We start from the raw sequence: 22,629 nt of genomic DNA, 5'->3' as shown, positions 1-22,629 counted from the left end.
AATCGTAATCGTACATTCAGAAAGTTTTATTCACTCACTGTCAAATTTTGAGCCACTAGTCATGCCAATAAGTAAGCGGTTAATTTCCAATCTAACACTAGTTCACAATTTCACGGTGTGTCTGATGGAGAAGGAGTTCATCCAAACCGAACCGTGTTATTGTAGAGAGTGTAGTGCTTTCCCGATATCCAAAGATTTCTTGTCTTTTTCGATCTGCATATATACGGTAGTTATTCTTTGCCATACCCCATAACAGTCTGATTGAATACTTACAAGCCATAGGAAGTAAGACGGTGGCACCCTGTGGCCATATTATTCAGCCATCGATTTACAAAGCATCTTTAGGCCTATTTTTAAAAAAGTAAATTACATAAAACACAGTTAAACCAAATGACCACCATGTTATCTTCAAAACTTAATAAATATTTTGCAATCCAGTCTTTAATTACAGCCTTTGCCGAAAACTTGTTGGAATCTTATAATATTTTTCGCATGATTAACAATAAATCTGCAATGAATTTGTTGCGACCGCCACGACCCTTCAGGCCACCAAGAATTAACCAACAACAACTACAAAGGTTAGCAACGCCGGTGGATTGGTACCATGCGGTTCCAGGCTATAAAAGACCATCACGACGACGTCTCGCTCTCTTTTCTTTTCTCCATTCCCTCGTAATAGTACCACTTCCACAGCGCTACCGTACTTCCTCTACCTAACCTAATATCCTTTCAATTCTCCCGTCGACCACATGTATCCTTTGATAACGAAATAAACAGTATTTCTTCAACTAGTGTTTTTAGTTCTCGTGCAAATTCCTTCCAAAAATAGTAGTGAGTGTTCTGACAAATAATCGCAGCGGCAGCCACACATTTCGACCGACTGACCGACCCGAAGAACGTTCCTACAAATTATTAAAAAATATATTCTAACGTTTACCTTTCTCCATCAACTTTTGTTTTCTTTACACTCTCTTTATTAGCGTCTTCCGAAGGGTGGCCTAATATTCCATTTTGAAATACCTACGTAGTAAACAAGTAATGTAACAAATAACAAATAATGATTACTTTAATGACTAAACAAATGATTATTACTTATAAGTATTTTCATAAGCGAAGTTCCACTAGCGGTAGTGACACATTTCGTGGAGTTAAATTAAACGTTTGAAAATAAAAATTTTATACAGAACCTAGAAAACATTTGGAGGCACAAGAAACAGAAAAACTTGAGTAAAACGTAAAAATAATGAATTTCTTAAATATTTGGAAGCCTTGAACTAATTTAAAAAACGGACTGCTGATTTGTCATCAAACCCCGATTTAGAACCCTGTATACTTGTGTGATTAATATTACAACCCTGCAAAATAAAAACATTTGAGTCCAAAGTCCAATCCTCATCCAACCAAAACCCCCGTATTTTTCGTTCTCGTCCTCGCTTGCTCAACATTACCGATTGTTTCTCTTTCTGGCGTTGTTATTCTTATCGTTGCGTATATTTTTGCCGTCGTCGTATAGAAAAACTCCTGTTTCCATTTGCATACAACACGAAGGAATAATGATGTGAACAGTGCGTTCGTTGTAGTCATTCGCCATAATTTTATTTATAGCTCGGTGGAGTGCCAGGCGGGGGAAAAAAGACTACAAGAAAACGCCATTAAACATTACGGTGCACCGCGATGATGGCCACGAGAAACAAAAGCCGGTTTTAATTGGAGCCGCTGTCAAAATTACGACGATGACAACGGCGAGCTTTTGTTTCGACGCCCGCTCGATTGTCCTGCGAAAATATTGTTTCGTTAATAAACAGCAGCCCCTAAATCGTAGATTATCGTGTCCTGATTGCCGTTTGACCTTTGCGGAGAGACGGTACGAGATTAAATAGACAAGATAAAACAATACCTTTGATGTCTGGAGCTGAAAATTGAGTTGCTCTGTTGTTTGTGTTAAGAATCGTCTCGTAATCAGTACGAGTTATCTTGGAGGGAAATGTTTTACCGCAAGCAACGTCGGTGTGTCTTGTTTTGTTTGATGATTTTATTACCTTTGATATACGATAAAAACTGTGGTATGGATATTTCTTAATTTATGATTTTAGTCTAGTAATGTGTATCCTAGAATCATAAATGATGTTTAATTCAAAGCTCCGTCAAAATATAAAATGAAAATATCACTCACCATTTAGTATATTAATGTTCACATATGATGTTCTATGGAAGCTTATGTAATATATGTACAGATGTACCGGCAAGTCACAGCCTCTAGGCTGTAGTATGCAATGTTATGTTTTGGCACATATGTAATTTTCTTCTTCTGTCATGGATTTATATATCTTTGAAAATGCCAACTACCAGAAAACGCGCATTTTCGTGCTTTACATTTCTTATTTGACCAAAAGAAAAAAACCACTGCAAATCATCGCTTGGTGGTAGAAACTTACAGGGGGCATGGTCTAATCTTAAAAAATTATTGGTTTCGAAAATTCAGAAATGTTGATTTTCATTTGGAAGGCAAGGCACCTTCTGGTAGACCGAAAGACTTTGAAGCTGCGAAACTGCAAGAGTTATTGGATGAATCCAATCCAAACTCAAAAATAAATGACAGAAGCCTTAAATGTGACCCAAGAAACGATTGGCCACCGATCACGAGCAATGAGGAGAATCCAAAATGTGGGAAGATGGATGCCACATTTGTGAAATACGGCTTCAAAGATATAATCGGAAGTCATTTCTGAATCAGGGTAACGTAGTATATTACGAACTGTTGAATTTGAACTATGCATTGATCGAATAGGTCAAGAATGGACGGCAGAAGACACGGTAAAGTGATTTTACAGCGCATAACGTCGTCTCATAAAGCAAAACCGGTCAAGGAAGCGTTGAAAGCACTTGGATGGGACGTAATTTCGCACCCACGTACTCATTGTGGGATCGTCTAATATCATTCCATGGATTTTATCTCCGGTTTTTGGCATAACAATCTCTTTTGGGCGACCCAGAACGCTCAGCATCACTTGTTCTGATACGACTACAGCAGAACTGAATAAACCACTTCTTAACCATTTAGATTTATCATACAAAGTGCTTATGGTATTTTTGACGCTTTTCCTTGGTTTCGGTGATGATCATTTTACATAGATAGCATACGAAAACCACTTTTTTCCATTGTCGTTAAAATTCAAGAGGTTATTGCTATCTATTAATACATAATACAATTTCGCTGAAAATTCAAAGAGTCAGCGACTTATCAAACTGCCCTCGTAGGAATGTACATAATTTATACCATACACTATTAAATATATCAGATTATTTATCTAATAAAATTTTATTGCAGCGAGTTTACGTATGCCAGATAAAGAACGGCACAAGCGATAATCAACATCGTTCATTGTTGAAAAATTAAAATTGTTCGTTGAAACATGGGGTCAAATGATTCGAAAATTATCAAAATCATTGGAAGTTTATTTTTCAAGAGTATGCAAATACACTGGTATTGACAAACAAGGGAGGAAATTAGCTACCTTACAAATCAAGGATGTTATGTGTATGAAATTTGGAATCAGGAATAGGGATATGAATAATATTATACCTGCTCCAAATACGGTGACCGATATGCAATTATTTCGGAATATCCTATAGTTTCAATTACATATATTAGGAATTTCAAAAATTGCAAGAAAAAAAGTAGCAATAGGCAACGATTTGACTTTATTTACCATTTAGTTTTACACAGAATGAAGAAACGAAAAGAAAAAGAACATTATTTTAGTTTCTCCCATATTATTTAATCGTTTTATAGAATATGTGCCCCATTTAGACTCCAATTGATGTATTTAAGACAATGAAACATAATCTACCCGTGTAACTTTTACCTTGCGTAGAAGAACATGCCCGCTAATGAATATTAATAGTTCTGAGGATGTTAAATAACTTGACGTGCAGTTAGTCTGCAGTCTATATCGTCATCATTCCACGGCCCCAAAACAAAGTGTTACGTGCTATAGCCGATGCTCCATACTAAGCTTATAATCAAATGATAAAGTATGATCCCTCTAGAACCAATGACGAGTATAATTCAAAGCGTTAGTATTAAGAACTTCCAGAGGATATCAGCTACCCTAAATGTATCTGCCAATCGGCTAAATGTTGATAACAGTGAAATAGGCATAGTGAAACGTTTACTACCATCCAGTCTGATTGATGGACAAATATAAATTTTGGAACAAGATTTAGAATAAAATATTTTACGCAACAGACTTATTGAACTGATTTTCTTCATGTCATGTAAATAATAATAATTATCTTAAGAGATACTTATTACCTACTGTGCAGAATATTAAACCACTAACGGCAATAAAAATAGTTAGGCTATCCAGACTGACTCGAACCATATAGGTCAGATTCGGTTAAAGACTTATTTTCATTTCGGATATTTGATAGTTTCCCTTACGAGAAGCTCAATAATATCACTGTTACAAATTAACGCCCAAGGAGGTGATTCTCGATTTATGATGTACTGCACCAACGAGAAAATGAGAGTTTTGCACCGGATATCACTTATATGCCAAAAAACTGTTTCAATTCATGTTCTTCCATTGCGAATATACATATTTTTTGCTAAATACTACGAATTAATTTATTATTTTATACTAACACAATTGACCTACGATAGAATCCTAAAACCAACACTCTGCTTGGTAGAACATCCCATAGTCTGATAAATAGTAATGTAGATAATAATGTTTATGAATAAACGGGAATCTAGAATTTAGTCTTAACGATTGGAATTCTACTTTAACTTTCTTAAAATGAAAATATTTATTTTGAAACATCCCAAACATTTTAAACGAATTATTTTAACTATGGATTCTCAAATTTATCAAATAAACACATGTATCATAACTGAACTATAACTTCTCCTAATCTGATCTTAAAATAAATGTGTATATAATTCGATGTGACATTAACATGCTAGTTTACTAAATTGACCTACTTTTGTCCAGCGCTTCTTTAGTATGGAGCCCAACCTAACCTTGAACGCTAACGACAAAATCAAGCGAAACCGAGTCAGGTGTATATACCGTAGGCCCCGAAACGGCTTGTCATGCGTTAATCAGGAGGAACCCTCTTCAATTAACCAGCGTTATTTTTCCGTTTTCACGCTCGTTCTCTAGTCCTTCGTTGCGCAAGAACGCGTGTAATGACGATGTACCGGGTGTTACGTGTTTCGGCATCTGGCCGGCCGACTGTGGCATTTTAAAACCCATACGGATACTTTCACTGGTCGTACGTACGTACGTGCTTCGGCTTCGGGCTGTAGTTCACCGGATTCCTAACAGCTCGAACGCCTCTAAGAATCCGATTTATCGCAGATACCGGCAATTATTCATCAGATGTTAATTAAGGAGGTTATAGTCGGTCCGCTCGCATGGTATTTTGGTCCGCGAGCTAGTCGTAAATCGATTCTTTCACGTGAATTTCTTAATGGGCTTCGTACGCTTCGGGTTCCGCGGATATTATGTAAAACGCGAACTTGCATAATATTAGCACATTTTTTTTTCAGTTTATTAATTAAATTAAGTTGAGCTTGTTCTGTGTTTATGTTTAAGCGAGATAATTGGGGCATTAGCATTTGCTTTGTGATGGAATAAACTATAATTAAGACATATATTGCCAATTCACCACTCGACAATCGAACAAATGCACAAGGCACAAATGCCGAGAAACAGCAGTTGTTGAAAAGGCATTCGAAGAAAAGAAATACTGGACTGCAACATTCCTGGGTGGCTCACAAGATTTTGACCGGGTTTGGTATTTGGAATTAATCTAAAATATGAGCAAATTGTTACCGAGGAATTACTGTCGACTGCTGGAATCATATCTTTTCGAAAGAAAATTTTTAGTCTCACATAAAGGGGCATTCTCAACACTTAAACCTATTTCGGCTTGAGTTCCACAGAGTAATGTCTGGGAAGCACTCCTGTATCTGCTCTATACTGCTGATATGATATTCCAACAACAAAAAAACAGTACTTGGAACATTTGCCGACGACAGAGGCTATATTTATCATAGCTAAAGATATATAGTGTCTAAGACTGTAGAAAAAGTAGAAGTAGCTGTTTACAAGATCTACAAATGGACTAAAGCCTGGAAACTACAGCTTATTAGCTTCAAATCCGTCCATGTTAATTTTGCATTGCATCCAAGTGACAAAATCCTAATTATATCACTTGACGATGCCCAATTTTTCATACAGAATTACCTATATACCTCGGCTTACATCACAACGGTAGGTTAAATTGGAAACATTATGTAAGCCAAAACCCAGAGCAGATTAGACTGAAAATCAAAGAACTGTACTGGTTAGTCGGAAGACACTTCCAATTTTACTTAAACTGAGATTGGTTTGTAGACCATTTATAAAACCAAGGATTTGTGAGGTTGCACTAAAACATCAAACCAACTAGGCACTGTTTTCAACTGTTTTTTAATTCCTGCAGTGCATGAATCAAGTGCTTGGGTTATGGCCTGTAGTGATTTCCTTTTATGATACCATATCATTATTTTGAAGATTATAGGTAATACTGTAGATATTTTAAGATATAAATAAATTGAATTTCATTAATTTAATAATGAATAATAAATTGACTTTTGCAAACTGATACTGATTTGCAGATGCTTCGGCTTAGCTCATGACTACCTTTGAATATATATAGTAATAGATCTATTCACAATATCAGTGATAACCCGATACAGAAATCCCTTAACTTTTCAGATAAAAAGTGCCTTTCAATATCCCTCGGTTCCAATATGTATAGACATTAACTAATTCAAATACCTAATATTTTTATATATAACTAGAATATCGAGCTGTTTTCGTGTAAATCAATGTTTACGCAGCCTTTAAATGTTATTTAATAAAGAGAAAGCTAAATATATTTGAATTCTGGGGAAAATAAAACATACAGCTAATAATATAAAAATTTACACACTTATATATTTTTTGAAATCAACTTATAACAGTGCATAGATAAAAACTAGATACTTTGCCGAAATATTAACTGTAGATTAAGCCAAATAAAAAATATGTTCATGTTTTTTTCAAAAGATACCAGTCGATTATAACATTGCAATCCTAGATTATACCTGAACATAACATACCAGGAAGTATTTCCAAAATGTAACTCATTTTTTTTCGACAATTACTAGCCAATCCAATAATTTAACCAAACTCAGGACCATGGAATGAATATTTCCTTTAATTTTCTAATATTATAAACAATCGCCATCATTATTATTATCTTGGTCTAATTTAAACTTTTAAGTTCCATATCTTATTACAGAAATACTGTAGCAATTCTAAATATTGGAATTAAAACAATTTTAGTCAGCAAATAATAGTTTATATTTTGTAAAAATAAATATTAAATGCCATTAAATTTTTTTAATAGTATACAAATTACTAGAGATATGCATTATTCCTTATTTTATTAAAAACACAATACTTTGGACGTCTGCCATTGTATTTACAATATTCTGGTATCGTTAGCTCTGCATCAATCTTCAATAAGCTAATTAAAAACGACTCAATTATATCGATTAGCATACCCAGTCTTAGAATTCACAAAATTTTACTAAATAAAGCAAAAGAATTGAAAATGAATAAATTATTTGCAAATGTAAATAGGCCTTTTTTATTTCCGATTTTTTCCCTCTCACTAAATGTTATATTCCTTCAATGAATATAAATGAGTCCAAATTGCGTGAATGCTATAGGGTTCTTCGTTTAATCATGTTACTATAGTTGTGCTTTTGTTGACGAAAAGGTGACTGTAATGTTATTGTCTTTCTGTTACAGAATATTATAATCGGCATCGCTGGAAGTGTGGTGGCCTGCATAACCGTACCTACAGTGAAGAGGCAGGAAACTCTGCTGTACCTGGCCGTCTCCATATTAGCTGTCAATTCTGTCGTAGTGATACAGTCCGAATGGAAGCTGTATTTCACAGACATGCCAAATTTACTTAACAAATATTCGAATCACGTGCTTATAGATTATGGTAAGCTTTTTTCTTACAAAATCAATATATAATATTATTTAGTTATAATTTTATTACTAATAAATGCTTTGAAATATTTAATACTGAAAATAAATAAGCAATTATCATAACCAGAACATTTGCGGTCGATCACCAACCGTCAAAGTCCTGTGACACCAGCAGCTGCGTATTGATTGAGAAAAAGACACTATTCATGGTGATAATAAAAAGTCACCCATTACTTAGAATCATTAATTATTTTAATATATTGAGAAAATCTTGTAATAATTTTATTATTGCTTTGTTTCTTGATACTAATTCGTAATAAATTGTGAGTTGTGATTTTCCTTAAAAAATGTTAAGGATTTATTATATAAAATGGGTATATTGTTATTTCTGGAGGTATTGTTTATTAGCATGAAAAAATGTCATCTTCTTGGCGTTACAATCTATTATTCTTTATAAAAATGTTATTCAGTCCATTTCTGAAACATGAAATGATAATCAAAATACAGGGTATGGACAATATAATATGAACACCTGACATATACGCAGTATTTATTTATTCGACACTACTAAGGTGTTGATTGATCCACCATTTCACAAAACTTAAAATAGCTCCAATTCTTCACTTTTTTTTGTTCTGGCCTAAAACCGGGCGGCAAAATGCATGACGCATACCTGGTCGCGGAGACTTGCCCTAGAGTGACAAGTTGGACCAGGTTATGTGGGACTGCTTCTGGGCTTACCAATACACTAAAACGAAACCGCCTCAGAGTTAACCGCTGTTACTGCATTGAATTTGGGGATATGGCACCCGCTGATCGGGCATTCATAAGGGGGATTTCATAAGACTTGGCGACTCTATTGATTCGCGAACTTGAGTTAACACAAGACTGGATACTGTCGCATGAGGGCAAAAGTTATGACTGCAGCGACAGATGAGTTCGTTTCAGTCTGGTAAAGAGGAGGATAGCGATGATGCGGTGCTAAGCTCCCAGCATGTCTTACAGATTTCCCTTGAATCCCTTTTTTTTTCTGTGAATGTGATTATTTCTGAAAAACCATGGAGCGTTTAAGATTATCCTAAAGAGCTTATTCTGGAAAACTTGAAGCCGTTTCACCTGGTTGGGTGTAACAAATTTGAAGTGGACTTTAGATCCGTAGAGGAGAGCGGACCGATGATGGAGATGGAAAGTCTATAGAAGGACAGACCAGAGAAGATAGCAGGTTTGCTATTCCCGAACCTTTTTGGATTGATTTCTGGATTTAACATAACCGCATGATTTTGCGATCAAACCGTCGTGCCTGATCTAGTCGAAGGCTTAGGTTAAGTCTAGTAGCTTGTTAAGTGTTGTTAATTCTAATGCTTTGCCATGTTTTGTTTATGTTGTAATTACTGTTACATTATTTTCATTATTAACATTATTTTCCCAATTTAGCTCCATTGGACTTGGGCTCAAATAATTGGTGGACATCGTTTTATGCATCAGGATTGTTGAATGTTAACATAAATGCAGAAAGAAGCATAACCTTGTTTTTCATTATCATTTATTGTAAAATCTCAAAACTACTTGAGAATGCGGGTATTTATTACGTATAATGTATAAATTATATAATTTATTTAAAAAAAATCAAGGCAATCACATCGACAAATAACAAATTCATATCCCTCGATGATACCGCCACGAATTTAGTCAATAACTCCATTTTTCATTGCTCATTAGACGCCAATGCCATTTTTAATATCAACCCGTGGCATGAAATATTATTTATGCGGCCCCCCTGTTGGAGGAATATCGCGAAAATAAAAAAGAGAAAATCGTTTAAGGCCTCGGCAAAAACCCAAACAGGAAAATAAATATGGAGATATAATGGGTAGTAAAAAGGCCGCTCGAGGGGAATAATATAAGCAGGGGATCAATCAAAAAACCGTCTACTGATGAAAAACAAATAAGAAATCTTTTCAATTTTATGCTAAGTTTGATGTAGGTAGGTTTTCCAAATCGAGGAAAATTTATAAAACATTCCATATCAAAATCACTGATGGATCATTTAAATGTAACAACCATAAGTCATATATCACATACGGCTCATGGTAAATAATGATTGATATTGAAAAGCTTACTTATTTAAGCAAAACCAATTGTTTTATTTCATGCCAGGCAAAGGTTTTTGTGGTGTTTTACGACTGACGATGACGAAGAGTAGGTCAACTAGTCGCATCAACACAGAAACAGAACATTTTTTCTTTATATAAAGTCTTGCCGCGTATACGATAGAGCTAGCAACGTGCAGTATAACACGTCAATTGAAAAGTCCCCGGCCTACCATAGTAAAACACATTTTTTTGGCAATTTTTTTTTATTCAACATAATTCCCTTCAAGGGTGATACACTGATTATAGCGACCCTCCAACTTTTCGATACGTTTTTTGTAGTACGATTTGTCCTTTGTCTCAAAATAGGCCTCATTTTCAGCAATCAACTCTTCATTTGACGAGAATTTCTTCCCAGCGAGCATTCTTTTGAGATCTGAGAACAGGAAATAGTCGCTGGGGGCCAGATCTTAAGAATATGGTGGATGGCAATTCGAAGCCCAATTCATGGATTTTTGCCATCGTTTTCACTGACTTTCACGTCTTGGTGAAGCAGCACTTTCTTTTTCTTGAAATGTGGCAGTTTTTCGGCGATTTCGTCCGTCAAACGGTCTAATAATGCTACGTAATAATCGCTGTTGATGGTCTTTCCTTTTTCAGGGTAGTCAATGAAAATTATTCCATGCGCATCCCAAAATACAGACTTCATAACCTTGCCAGCCGACTGTTGCGTTTTCCCACGCTTTGGAGCGGGTTCATCGTCTTCGGAGTGAAATTATGGAGCCATATTTCACCCATTGTCACATCGAAAAACTCGGGTTTATTACGCTTGATCATCTTCAAACACTGCTCCGAATCATCACTTGATATCTTTAGAGGATTGTTTAATGTTTTCGTCGGTAACTTCTTTTCAACCTCTTTTGGGCGTCCACTGAAGACGTCACCGTCTTCGGTGCTCATTTCACCACGTCTAAACTTAACATACTGATTCTTGATGGTTGATTTTCCTGGGGCAGTGTCCGGAAACTCGGCATCAAGCCAACATTTTACTTCAACTGTATTTTTTCCCTTCAAAAAGCAATATTTTATCAACACGTGAAATTCCTTTTTATCCATTTTTTTCACAATAACAAAAGTTGCTTCACTCAAAATGCTATAATTCACAAACTAATGATCCGACAGCTGTCAAATTTATACACATATCTTTTGTGGGTTATGGCTAACTAAAACACATATGGATTTATTTCTAATAGCGCCATCTATGTGTCAGGCCGGGGGCTTTTCAATTGACTTGTTTAATACTAATTTATAGACCTAATATTTGTTGAAAAAACTATTACAATCGAGTCAAACAACCAACATATGTCGAAAACTGTATCAAATTTTTTACATTCACCTTGTACGTTACCACTGTATTAAATATTTTACACTTGTTATTGGTGGTCTATAACAAACAATCGTTGTCCGATCAAGGTCGTCGCTCTAATGCAGAAAACACAGTTTTCGTGTGGGAAACGCGTCGACGATGCAACCAAATGCATTACAAAACGTGGCCGCAGCGACCGCCTTCCATCCGCGGGAACATTTTCTACGCTCGCCTTCGTCTTCTTCTCCTCCGACGATGGCCTAATCAATCGGTAAACAAAACGACGAGCTCATTACCGAATCCGAATGTTTCGTCGTATCTAAAGGTCGAGCGGAATCATCGTCGGTCAGCGGAATGAAGGAATGGCGAGACCAGACGTTTACCAGTTTTGATGCGAATACCAACAGCGGCTAAGATACGGATTTCGGATGGTGTAGCGATACCCAACTTCGTAGAAAGTGTTTATCGGTTGCAAAACCGACATGAAATACTGGGTTTCGTGTTAAAATCGTGCTTAAACTTCGTGGTTTATTCGGTAGAAACCGTACTAAGAAGGTAAGCTAATTGTTTTCAATTATTTCCTATTAGTGATCGGGTTTTTTTCGCGTCTCATGACCTTGCAATATTTGCCAAATCCTACGTAGTTTGGATATATTAAAGTACCTAGACAATAACGTTTATTTTAAAACAGTACTCACTATGACAACAATAAATTACTTTCTAAATTATTTAGTAATCCAATCAATCTAATTAAACCATTCAAAAATGATTCAATACTAAAGATTCTATACCGCATAAGGGTTTATCAATGGATGAATATACAACGTTGAATAGTGCCGGTCGTATATGTAGAATTTTTTAATATTTAATAAAAAAAACATGAAAATGTTTAATGTTTATTAATCTTGTTATTCAAAATGAATCAAAGACCCGACAAACCAAAGACTCTGAAGAAACATGGTAGATTTATTATGTTACCCCGTTAACATTTTTAATGCTTTGGAAACAAATTTAATTACACAAAAACAAAATCAAGAGGCAACCAATTCGAATAAAAAATACAAACAACTGAATTTGAACAAAAAATACATGGAAGATCCAGAAAATCAAGTTCTTCTATTGATCAAGTTATCATCAATTCAATCAGTTTTATAAAATTCAATAAATATTCAATAAAATATCCTTTTCAATCTGTTGCTAACATAAAAAATAAGAACAAAACATCATTGAAGAAGAAAAAATAACAGACTACTTGAATTGAAATTATAACCAGTAGTGTTGTGATCCGAAGAACACAAGTTTAAACAAAAAAGTATAAATTTACTTTAATTAATGTATTACTATTGTTCTATTGTGCTTGTATTAATAAATAAGCCAGATGAGTGTAGGATAAATAAATCACTATGTAAATTAAAATTAAGTTAGATGGGCTAAAGCTAAAAGTGACACTTATACACTATACAAAGCTCGTTGCAATGTTCTGATTTACTTCATATTTTAAGAGAAAATATTGGATAATTTGTAAATCCATTTGATTTAGAGGTCATCGTGCAGTTCTTCATTGGCTACGTAGTAATTAACCGAAGAACTTTGTTTTAACAGCGAAATTTAAATATACAAAACCAATTTTTAAACATTTTGATGACAATGTTATAGTTCGAGGACACTCCTTTGTCCATGGCCAAATATACCTAATACCCTGATATCCTAAAAAGTACATTTTGACACCATATACTGAAGATAACTTGTCTTGTTCTCTATGATTTGAACATTTCCACACAGAACTTTTTTATATATATTTTAACGTCTCCATTTTACTAACAAGGGTTTATCTGGACTGGACCTACTCTTTAATGTGGGCTCCGAACCGTCGTCCTCGACCATTGACCAACTTAGAGACCATCCCAGAAGACATCCGGTTTTACCCAGCCTGGTTACTGACGTAACTGGGATGGTTATTCCTTGTCGGATTTTCTACTGTTGCCTATGAAGACATTTATAATTACAATCACAAATATATACAACAGTACAAGATTGTACAGACGCACAGTAAGAGCACCGTCTTGTCGCCTTAACCCCTGCGCCACCAAGCCGGTACACAGCATTATTTGTTCAAAAATTATTAGTATTATTTGGATAGATTAACTGATTTATGAACGTATTAAACAAAAACTTCTGTTGATAATCACCGAAACTAATCCGTTGACGCACTGTGTACGTATTATGGGATTTATTTTTTAACTCTAATTGTGTCATTACCTACATCTAAGCAACAAATATCACAATAAGCTTAGCTTGTTTGTAACCATAACCATAACCGGTAATAAAACATAACATGTTAATTTAACTTTAAAATCTTTATTTTGAGATTCCAAAAAATTGTTTACGTCAACATTGTTAAACTATGTATAATATGATGGAAAGAGGGTATAATATATTTTATTCAGGCTAGAAAGTCAGTGTTCTATTAAGATTAAGTGCCAGTGTATAAGATTTATCTTACAGTTTGATGGATTTTTTAATAATATTAGTGTCTGATATATAGAGAATATGAAAACTAACAATAATATTCGTGATATTATGGTTAATCTATTTTAATTTTAAATGGATTATTATAGATTATAGTTTTCGATAATTTACAAATTGCTTGAAGTGTAATCACAAATGTAAGTAGAAACGACTTTCTAGATATTTATACAAATCATCCAACTACCACTCATCAGCTGTTGGTGAAACTATTTCCTATTATAAAAATAAAATTTTGAAATATCGTAATTGATTTACTTAAACGTATATAATTAATGAATGCGATTCGTGGAGTTTAATAGATCTTATTTATATACCAAATTAAGCTTTCACAGAACTGTAAATGTCTTAGTGATACGATTTTTTAATTGTTAAATTTATATCACAACCAAGTTTTACTTTTTGAAAGTACGAATAAGTTTGTTTCGTTTGTTTATGATTAAAACATATTTATTCCAAAACAAAATGAAAAATCAGCTTCAAAGCTTCGGTTCATAAAATTGTCACGATATACAACAAAATTGTCGTGTTTATGAAACATTCTCTAATATTTCAACGGTACAGAAACTGCTTATAGCACAACTCAGGCTCCGAAATTCATTGGGTAATGGTAATATCAATTCTTGGTCTCCGTTGTTTTGTTTTAGCTGTTTAAACCGAATTTTATTCTCAAAACCACCATTTTTGAACCGTCGGACCGCAGTAATGTGAGACCAATAATTAACCATATAATTAATTTAATTATTATAACAAACAATTTACCATATTCAACACGGTACAAAGCAGCGGTATTATATGAAACACAAAGCAATATAAAATATTTTTAACAAAAAATTTGAACCGACTTCAAGAAATAAATAAAAACTCACGTCAAACTCACATAAAGACTCACTAAAAGGTAAAAAATAATCAAACTTAGATTTTTACTAAAAAAAAAGCATTTCGAAACAAAATATATATATATACAATAATCGTTGTAATAACTAAATAAAAATAAACAAAAACCTTATTTAACCTATCTACTACACGTGGTTTATATTCTACTATATACACAGAAAATTTAGCTTAATACCTACCTAAACCTATTTATCTACTTACAATATTATTTTAATTACCACCAACTGATAACATTGAAGTTGGTGTAGAACCCAAACAGTTATATTAATTTAGATTTGCTTTGTTAGTAATTTAATTGTGTGTACATGTCACAAAATTATATTATTATTTTTGTATTGTTTGGGCTCGGCACCGAGTTCAACGTGATCATGTAAGCCGAACGCTCTAATCACTACACCATAGAAGCAATACCTGCAATATCTCTAGGATTTCTCATATGATATGGTTAGTGCCTAAAAATCAAACTGATCGGCTTTTGCACTGAACGACTTCCGATCTTTACATCAGTTCAGTAATAACTTTATATCTGATGATGAAAACTTTGTACGTACCTTTGAAATTTGAGGTTTTCCCTCGATTTCTCCGGATTCCGCCATAAGATTCTGACTTCGTTCCAATAAGACCACCTCGGAAGTTGTCCATAATTGATGAATTAAAAAAATATACAGTCGAACCTAAAACCTCCTCCTTTTTTGAAGTCGGTTAAAGGACCAAATACCATCGACGGATGACTCTCTACGAAATCACCAAAATGATGTATTACCGAGATCAAAAATATTTTGCAAACCGACCGAATTAACTTCCAACATGACGTATTTGTGAAATTATTATATAAAAATTTGCCAATTCGACAGAAAACAAATCATTTGAAAAAAGCTTATTTTATATTTTATATTTTAAATAACATTTTGGTTACAGAATCGATGGTAGAAAAATTCATCGACGAAGAACAGACAAGTTATAGTTGAGTTATTTAATTGTAGCCGATTTTCATGGGCAATAACAACAATAAGGCAATAAGAACATTGAAAAAATAAAAAATATACATCTTAGATTGAGTTGTCTCGAGAGGAAAACAAGCAATTGAAATAGCTGATTATATAAAAAGAACTGTGAAGGTACGTCGCTAAAAACATGGTTTCTGGAACTTCTACATAATGTGACATCAGTTTTTTAGCTCAATTTTCCTCGTGAATTACCTCCAAACTCGTAAAACATTTTTTTATAATATTATAAAGTCTCCTTTGTTACCAACGAGGGTTTATCCGGACAGTACCTACAGTTTAACGTGGGATCCGAATCGCGGTCCTCCGCATTAAGCCTACCGACTGGCGAGTGACCAACTTAGAAATCATCCCGGAAAACATTCGGTCTTATCCAGCCTGGTTACTGGCGTGACTGGGATTATTTTCCTTGTCGGATTTTGTACTCTTGCCTAGGACAATAACAAATATTAAACAATCACAAACATAGATTTATGACCATGTCCCAACAGGATTCGGACCCGCGACTCTCGCAAGAATAGGAAGACCATCGTGTGTCCTTAACCACTGCGCCAACGAAGCCGTCTTATTGTTTACTATTTTTACATTTATTGATTTCAACTAGATACAAGAATTCGATATACAGAAAAAAAAATCGGTTAAAAATGATTGCCTTTTCAACATATAAATTCAACTTTTTAACCACATTAACGTCCAATATGCATAAAAGATTACATTTCTTGATAATCTGACTATTTATTATAGTGATGCAAGGTGCCGGTTAAACCCCGTATACCTTCTAGGTAGATATGTGTCCCGAGAAACCTTTCCATTATAAATTGCGAATATCACGCAATGTCCCTCGATAATCAGTCATATATTCATTTGCCGATGAACACGATAAAGAAATCTAAATTTAGATTGCAAAAAACGAGCCCTATCTTCGTTAAAGAAACCAGTTATTTGTCAACTTTATAAATTGTTTCTCGTCATGATTCTCTTCGTTTTTCTCCCGTTAATTTTTGAGAGACGCGTCGAAGCTTCGAAAGGAAGAGAACACCCCACTTCGTTGTTGAGATAAGGCATCTCTGTTCTTGTAGATGTAAATTAACTCGATGATCTTGAACTGAACTTTTGTTATATACGAGGGTAGCCTACGAAAATAATGCGCACATACTTGCATAAGATAAATAAAATCACACTCGTTGTGCGTTCTATGGGGATATCGCGCTGAATTAGTTTGATGGGGACGTAATATGGGGCATCGACGATGACTCGCAACACTTTATTCTGGAACCTCTGAAGGACAGCTATGTTAGATTTACTAGTAGTGCCCCACAGTTCAATATCATAGGTCCAAGAATGACTTTTACAGCAAAACCTTGTTATTATCTAAACTATCTAAAGATAGTTTAGATTTACGCCCTATCAGCCAATACATTTGGTTTAGTCCAAGAATATAACACATTATACAGCAGTACTTCAATTGGCACTGCTTGAAGAAAATTATATCGTTCGAGTAACAGAATCAGAATCTACTGCAATGTCAAATAGGTAATAACTTTATATTTTTTAAACTGCTGTTGAAATACCCAGACGACATCCTATCACTGCGAAAACTCGTCAACAATTTGATTCAAAGTGATATTGCGGTATCCAAGGAACGTGTCTACTTTATTATTAAGCGATTTATTGCTTCAATATTGAAATTTGTGTTGAATAGGTTTAACAATCGCAACTACAAGTGTTAAACATCACAGTTATTTAAAGCTTTCTAAGTACTTTATATCCATAAATATTACGAACGATTGGATAATCAAGCAGTGTCAATTGAAGTACTGCTGTATAATGTGTTATATTCTTGGGCTAAACCAAACGTATTGGCTGATATGGCGTAAATCTAAATTATCTTTCGATAACAAGGTTTTGCTGTATAAGTCATACTTGGACCTATGATATTGAACTGTGGGGCACTACTAGTAAATCTAACATAGCTGTCCTTCAGAGGTTCCAGAGTAAAGTGTTGCGAGTCATCCTCGATCCCCCATGTTACGTCCCCATCAAACTAATTCAGCGCGATATCCCCATAGAACGCATAACGAGTGTGACTCGAAGTGTTAGTGCAAAGTACTCTGAAAGACAGTTAGTACATCCCAATGCACTCGTCCAACAGTTAAATTTGCGCGATGACAGTGAAGTGCGTAGGCTCAAACACAAACTATCATACGAACTGATTAATAGACACATAGAGTGAGATATAATAAATTAGAATAAATAAGAATACTATTTAGACTAAGATTTAGATTATAAGTTTGTACAGCAGATCACTTACTGAAGCGTTTTTCAGTCAATATGTCAGTATAGTTGTATTGTCAAATATAACTTAAAATAATACTTATTGCCCACGGGCAGATTGTTGTTGTTAATTAAAAAAATATGTGTTATATCACGCGACTATTATTTCAGATTGCATGTCTGAATGTTGTAGAACTGTACGTATTTTGTACTCATTTTTTGCAAGTTCTGCTCTCTTATGGGGTCCGATATTTATTCTATCTTGATAGTTATTAGCATTTCGTCGTTCAATATTCAAATTCCTTTTCCATACTTTCAAATGTATTAGATCATCTAACGAATCTAATAGTTTTTCTCAACTGGTACCCCAGCATTCCACTGTGGTATATTTGTTTTTAGAAGGTTATTCAGATTGCCATATTTGTGTTGATTCTAAAACTTCCAGGTCTGGTCCGATTCATAGAAAAATACTCTTTATAACATATTACTAATAATTCATACTTTATACACTTATTTTCGCATTGTTTGCCGCTAATTTTCTCTATTTAATAATAAATAATTATATTACCTCAACAAAATTTTGTAAATACTTCCTTACTCGTAAACAATGACGCGTAGCTGTAAAATATGTTAAAGTAGTTTAGATTAAATGCACATGAGCAGTTCTGGCCAATCAACTCGCACGCTGAGGTCCTTTTACTATCGTCTACCAGTAGATAGATTAAAAGAAGAAGTAGATATCCATCTCCAACATCACTGAAGCAATTGACGAGGCTTTTTGGTACAAATATGTGACAACATTTCGTCTCGAAATTATTCAGACATTCTACAAATCAATTCCGCAAACAAATGCAGCTGTCTTAAAAACAAATTGTGACTTAACACGCTATTAATAGATACATATTATGCATGTCAGGTGTTATGTATGTCATATTATTTTATTTGTCTCCTGTATATAGGAATGTGATATATAAAACCAAAACAATCGGTTAAAAAAATAACTTTTGGAATTCTGAGTAACGTACAAAGGAACCATTTAATTTTAATTTTCATTTATATGAAATAAATTATTACAGTCATTTATAAGAATCCTTTCTTTTCAGCTTTATTCGTGCTACGCACAGCAATCGCTACGGTTCTACTCGTGGCTTTCCTAGACAGCCAATTCGCATTCTGCTCAGCGCAAACGCTGCCAAAGAAGAAGCTGGACAAACTAAATAATAAGAAGAGGAAGGCGCACGGATCACACGACCAAGTGTCGGATATCGAATATATTATACCCAGAGTAAGTAGTTCTATATTTATTTCCTCGAGCGCGAGTCCAGAGAGAGAGAGAGATGAAAAAAGCACGATAAATTATGTCGACGCGGTAATTAGTTAGACAAATATAAATAACAAACGTCGAAAACAGGTGTGTGTATGTGTGAGTGTGTACGTTGAAGACGGATAGCGATCGAGATGGAACTTGCCGGTCAGAGAGAGCTATGAGAAAAAATCAGACGCATAAGGCGAGAAAATAAAAGCAAACAGAGAGGAAAAAAACGAATCTCATCTGCTCGTAATTGTCATGGGATCGACCACAGTTAATATTTGAAACAGGTTTTTTATCTCACGTGCTGCTAATTATTTTTCAGTGGACATCGCTGAAAACATTTCTCTGCATCGATGGGGTTTGACGTCCATCTGTACTTATACCGGTTATGTAACTAGATATCATTCTATATATCATACTAATAACATGATAACTTAAACGATACTGAGGCTACAAGACAAAATAAGTATAAAAGTATCAATATTAAAAATAAGAATATAAAAAGTTAAGAAGAAATCAACTGAATGATTATTTCACCAGATTAGACTACAGCAGTATCTAAAGTACTATTATCTTCTAAAGCGTATCACATAGCCATTTTCCTAAGTGTAGAGTTAAAAAATCTACTAGATAGAGGCGATATATTTTGACTATTATTGGTAGTAAATAAACCTAGCCTTTTTGAAATGAAAATTTTACAATAGAAAAAATCTAGCGTTGGGAACTATCGAAACAGTCGATAGTCCCAAAACAGTCGAAACAGTCGATAATCAAAAAAATAGTAATTACTATTTTCAGTCAAATGCACGGTTTGACTGTTTTTTTCCATTTGTGATGTCAGACAAAGATGTACGAATTCTTGTCTATATAGAATGTGAGATAGTAAAGGACGGAGATAAATGCTTGGAGCAGTTAATTTTAAATGCCCTTATATTCTCCAATGGTACTATAAGCGAGACAGAGATGTATATTATATATTCATTCACGTGATAACCTTAAAAAAGAAAAGGAAAACAAAATTACTAATTTCATAATTTCTATTATCATGTAATAAATAAAATAAATTTAAAGGAAGTAGGATTACTTTTATACTGAATGTTACTGTACTGTGGATGTGCAAAAAGGAATGGAATAATAACACCACAAATGTTTTATTGTGTTTTAATATATTAATTGCTATTTTTAAATAACAGCATAATAAATATAAATAGTACAACTTAAATAAACCCTAAAAACTAAACATTTTCCATAACCATAACTACTAAATAAAATGTAAACGTATATCTGATCATTAAAAAATCTAATCCATGATGACCCTAAAAATGATACCGTACGTACAATAACTACCACACCCTTTTCAAATAAAAGTTTTATTTAATTTTGAAAGGAAATATTTTTAAATTACTGTATATTATCATTCAACCTTTCTCCAGTGAGGCGATTTCTTCGATCTTTAATTATTTGTCCATATTTTGAAAAAACTCGTTCCCAGGGGACAGATGTTGCGGGTTTAGAGGAATATTTTACGTGTAACTGATATAATTCAGGTAGTTTCATTTTATGGGTTTGCCAAAAATCCAATGTGTTTTCTAAACGCCCAATAAATGGTATTTCCAAATACTGCTAAATCTGTAAAGTTGCTGCAGTACTCGGAGTAATTACTTCTTTCATTCTAGCCATTTTTTTATCAAAATATCTCCAGATGTCAATACATCCTTGGTCAGTAGTTTTGTCTTGAATTTCGAGTTGTGGAACTATATTTGTATTTTTTGAAGTTAGAATGGAAGATACCTCTTTTGTGATACCTTTTTGTATCGCCTCAGCATTATTTTCAATACCAAATCCTGCTTTTTTAAATCTAGGATCTAAAAATGTGGATCTCCCGCATATCGTATTCATTTCTAAAATTTCCGGTCTTTTATTGATGACATCTAATAGACAATTTTGTCATTTTTTCTCCATCCACTTGTTAAAATCCTGGATTTGATGGAATGTTGCAGTCCTCTTATTAACCGTATAATTAAAGACATCGTAGGGATATCTTTCTCCAGATAACTCGGTGGTCATTATCTCAATGGGCTTTAAAAGTTGAACACATTCTGTTAAGATAGTCCATTCGTTAACAAATACAAATTGTGGCGCTCTTCTTAATAGCCAACAAAATAAATTGTTGAACATTAAAGTAGAATTTTCCTATCAGAAAATGTATTTATTACAAATATTTAATATACCTTATTCACCCCTTTACGGTTAATATTTTTAAAAGAAGTTTAACAACTGCTACTGTAAAAAAAATAAAAAAAATTTCAAATCTTTTGGATCTATGCAATTTCTGAAACTTTTGGAACATAATTTTGGTTTTCAAGATTTTAGGAAAAAAGTTTTGACAAACAAGAGGCTTGGATCGAAATCGTGAAAGTTTATCAAAAAGTATTACCTATTATACCAGTCCAAAGTATTACCTACTATGCCAGTCAAAAGTATCTTACTATTTATCGTTTACAATTTAATTTTTTTGCTCTCAAAAACTAGCGTTCCAAAATGCTGCTATATTAATTTACAATATATAGTTATTCACAAGCAAACTACAAAAAAACATAAAACCACATATATTACATATAAATCTATATAGCATGAATTCGGTGCATTACTTTCAAGGTCGCGGCTAGAACGGAAGGCCAGAATAAAATCAGTCGGACCCAAAAAAGCGACTGAAAACAGTCGATTGAAAACAGTTACTAGTAAAAACAGTCGAACGCTTTAAAATAAGTTTTCTTTTCATATGATACCAGATGTAACTCGCTTATACAGGTTTCTTACCCAGTTTCTTTAACTTAAATATATGCTGATATAAAATTGCTAATATGAAATGATTAGCGACCGATTAGGAGCAACGAAGGAAATCCAAAAGATGGCAAGATGGGTGTCACATCAATTGAAAGACAGCCAGGAAAATCGAAAAATCGCTTGTAAAAGGTTGCTTCAAAGATATGATCGGAAGGCATTTCGTCAGTCTGCATCGAATAGTGACGGGTGATAAACAGTGGATTTATTTTGCAAACTCTGAGTGTAGAAAATCACCTGGCGAAACCTGCCAATCGTCACCAAGGCCAAATTG

The 22,629-nt window shown here is 34.0% G+C and overlaps 1 protein-coding gene across 5 annotated transcripts in view; it reads left to right on the top strand.

The window, feature by feature from the left end:
• The window catches only part of LOC143198622 (uncharacterized), a 178,913-nt gene that overhangs the window by 141,430 nt on the left and 14,854 nt on the right, over positions 1 to 22,629 (top strand). For all 5 annotated transcript variants that reach the window (XM_076407963.1, XM_076407960.1, XM_076407961.1 and 2 more), the window contains 2 exons: positions 7,854 to 8,055; positions 19,303 to 19,484. In XM_076407963.1, the coding sequence (XP_076264078.1) occupies positions 7,854 to 8,055; positions 19,303 to 19,484 (384 nt within the window). The remainder of the gene's footprint in view (positions 1 to 7,853; positions 8,056 to 19,302; positions 19,485 to 22,629) is intronic.

Source organism: Rhynchophorus ferrugineus, unplaced genomic scaffold (assembly GCF_030347505.1).
Source record: "Rhynchophorus ferrugineus isolate W39M unplaced genomic scaffold, kcgeb_rfMv2 rfM6, whole genome shotgun sequence".
NCBI lineage: Eukaryota > Metazoa > Arthropoda > Insecta > Coleoptera > Curculionidae > Rhynchophorus > Rhynchophorus ferrugineus.
Note: the sequence above shows the minus strand (reverse complement) of the source record. Positions and strands in the feature narration are given on the sequence as shown.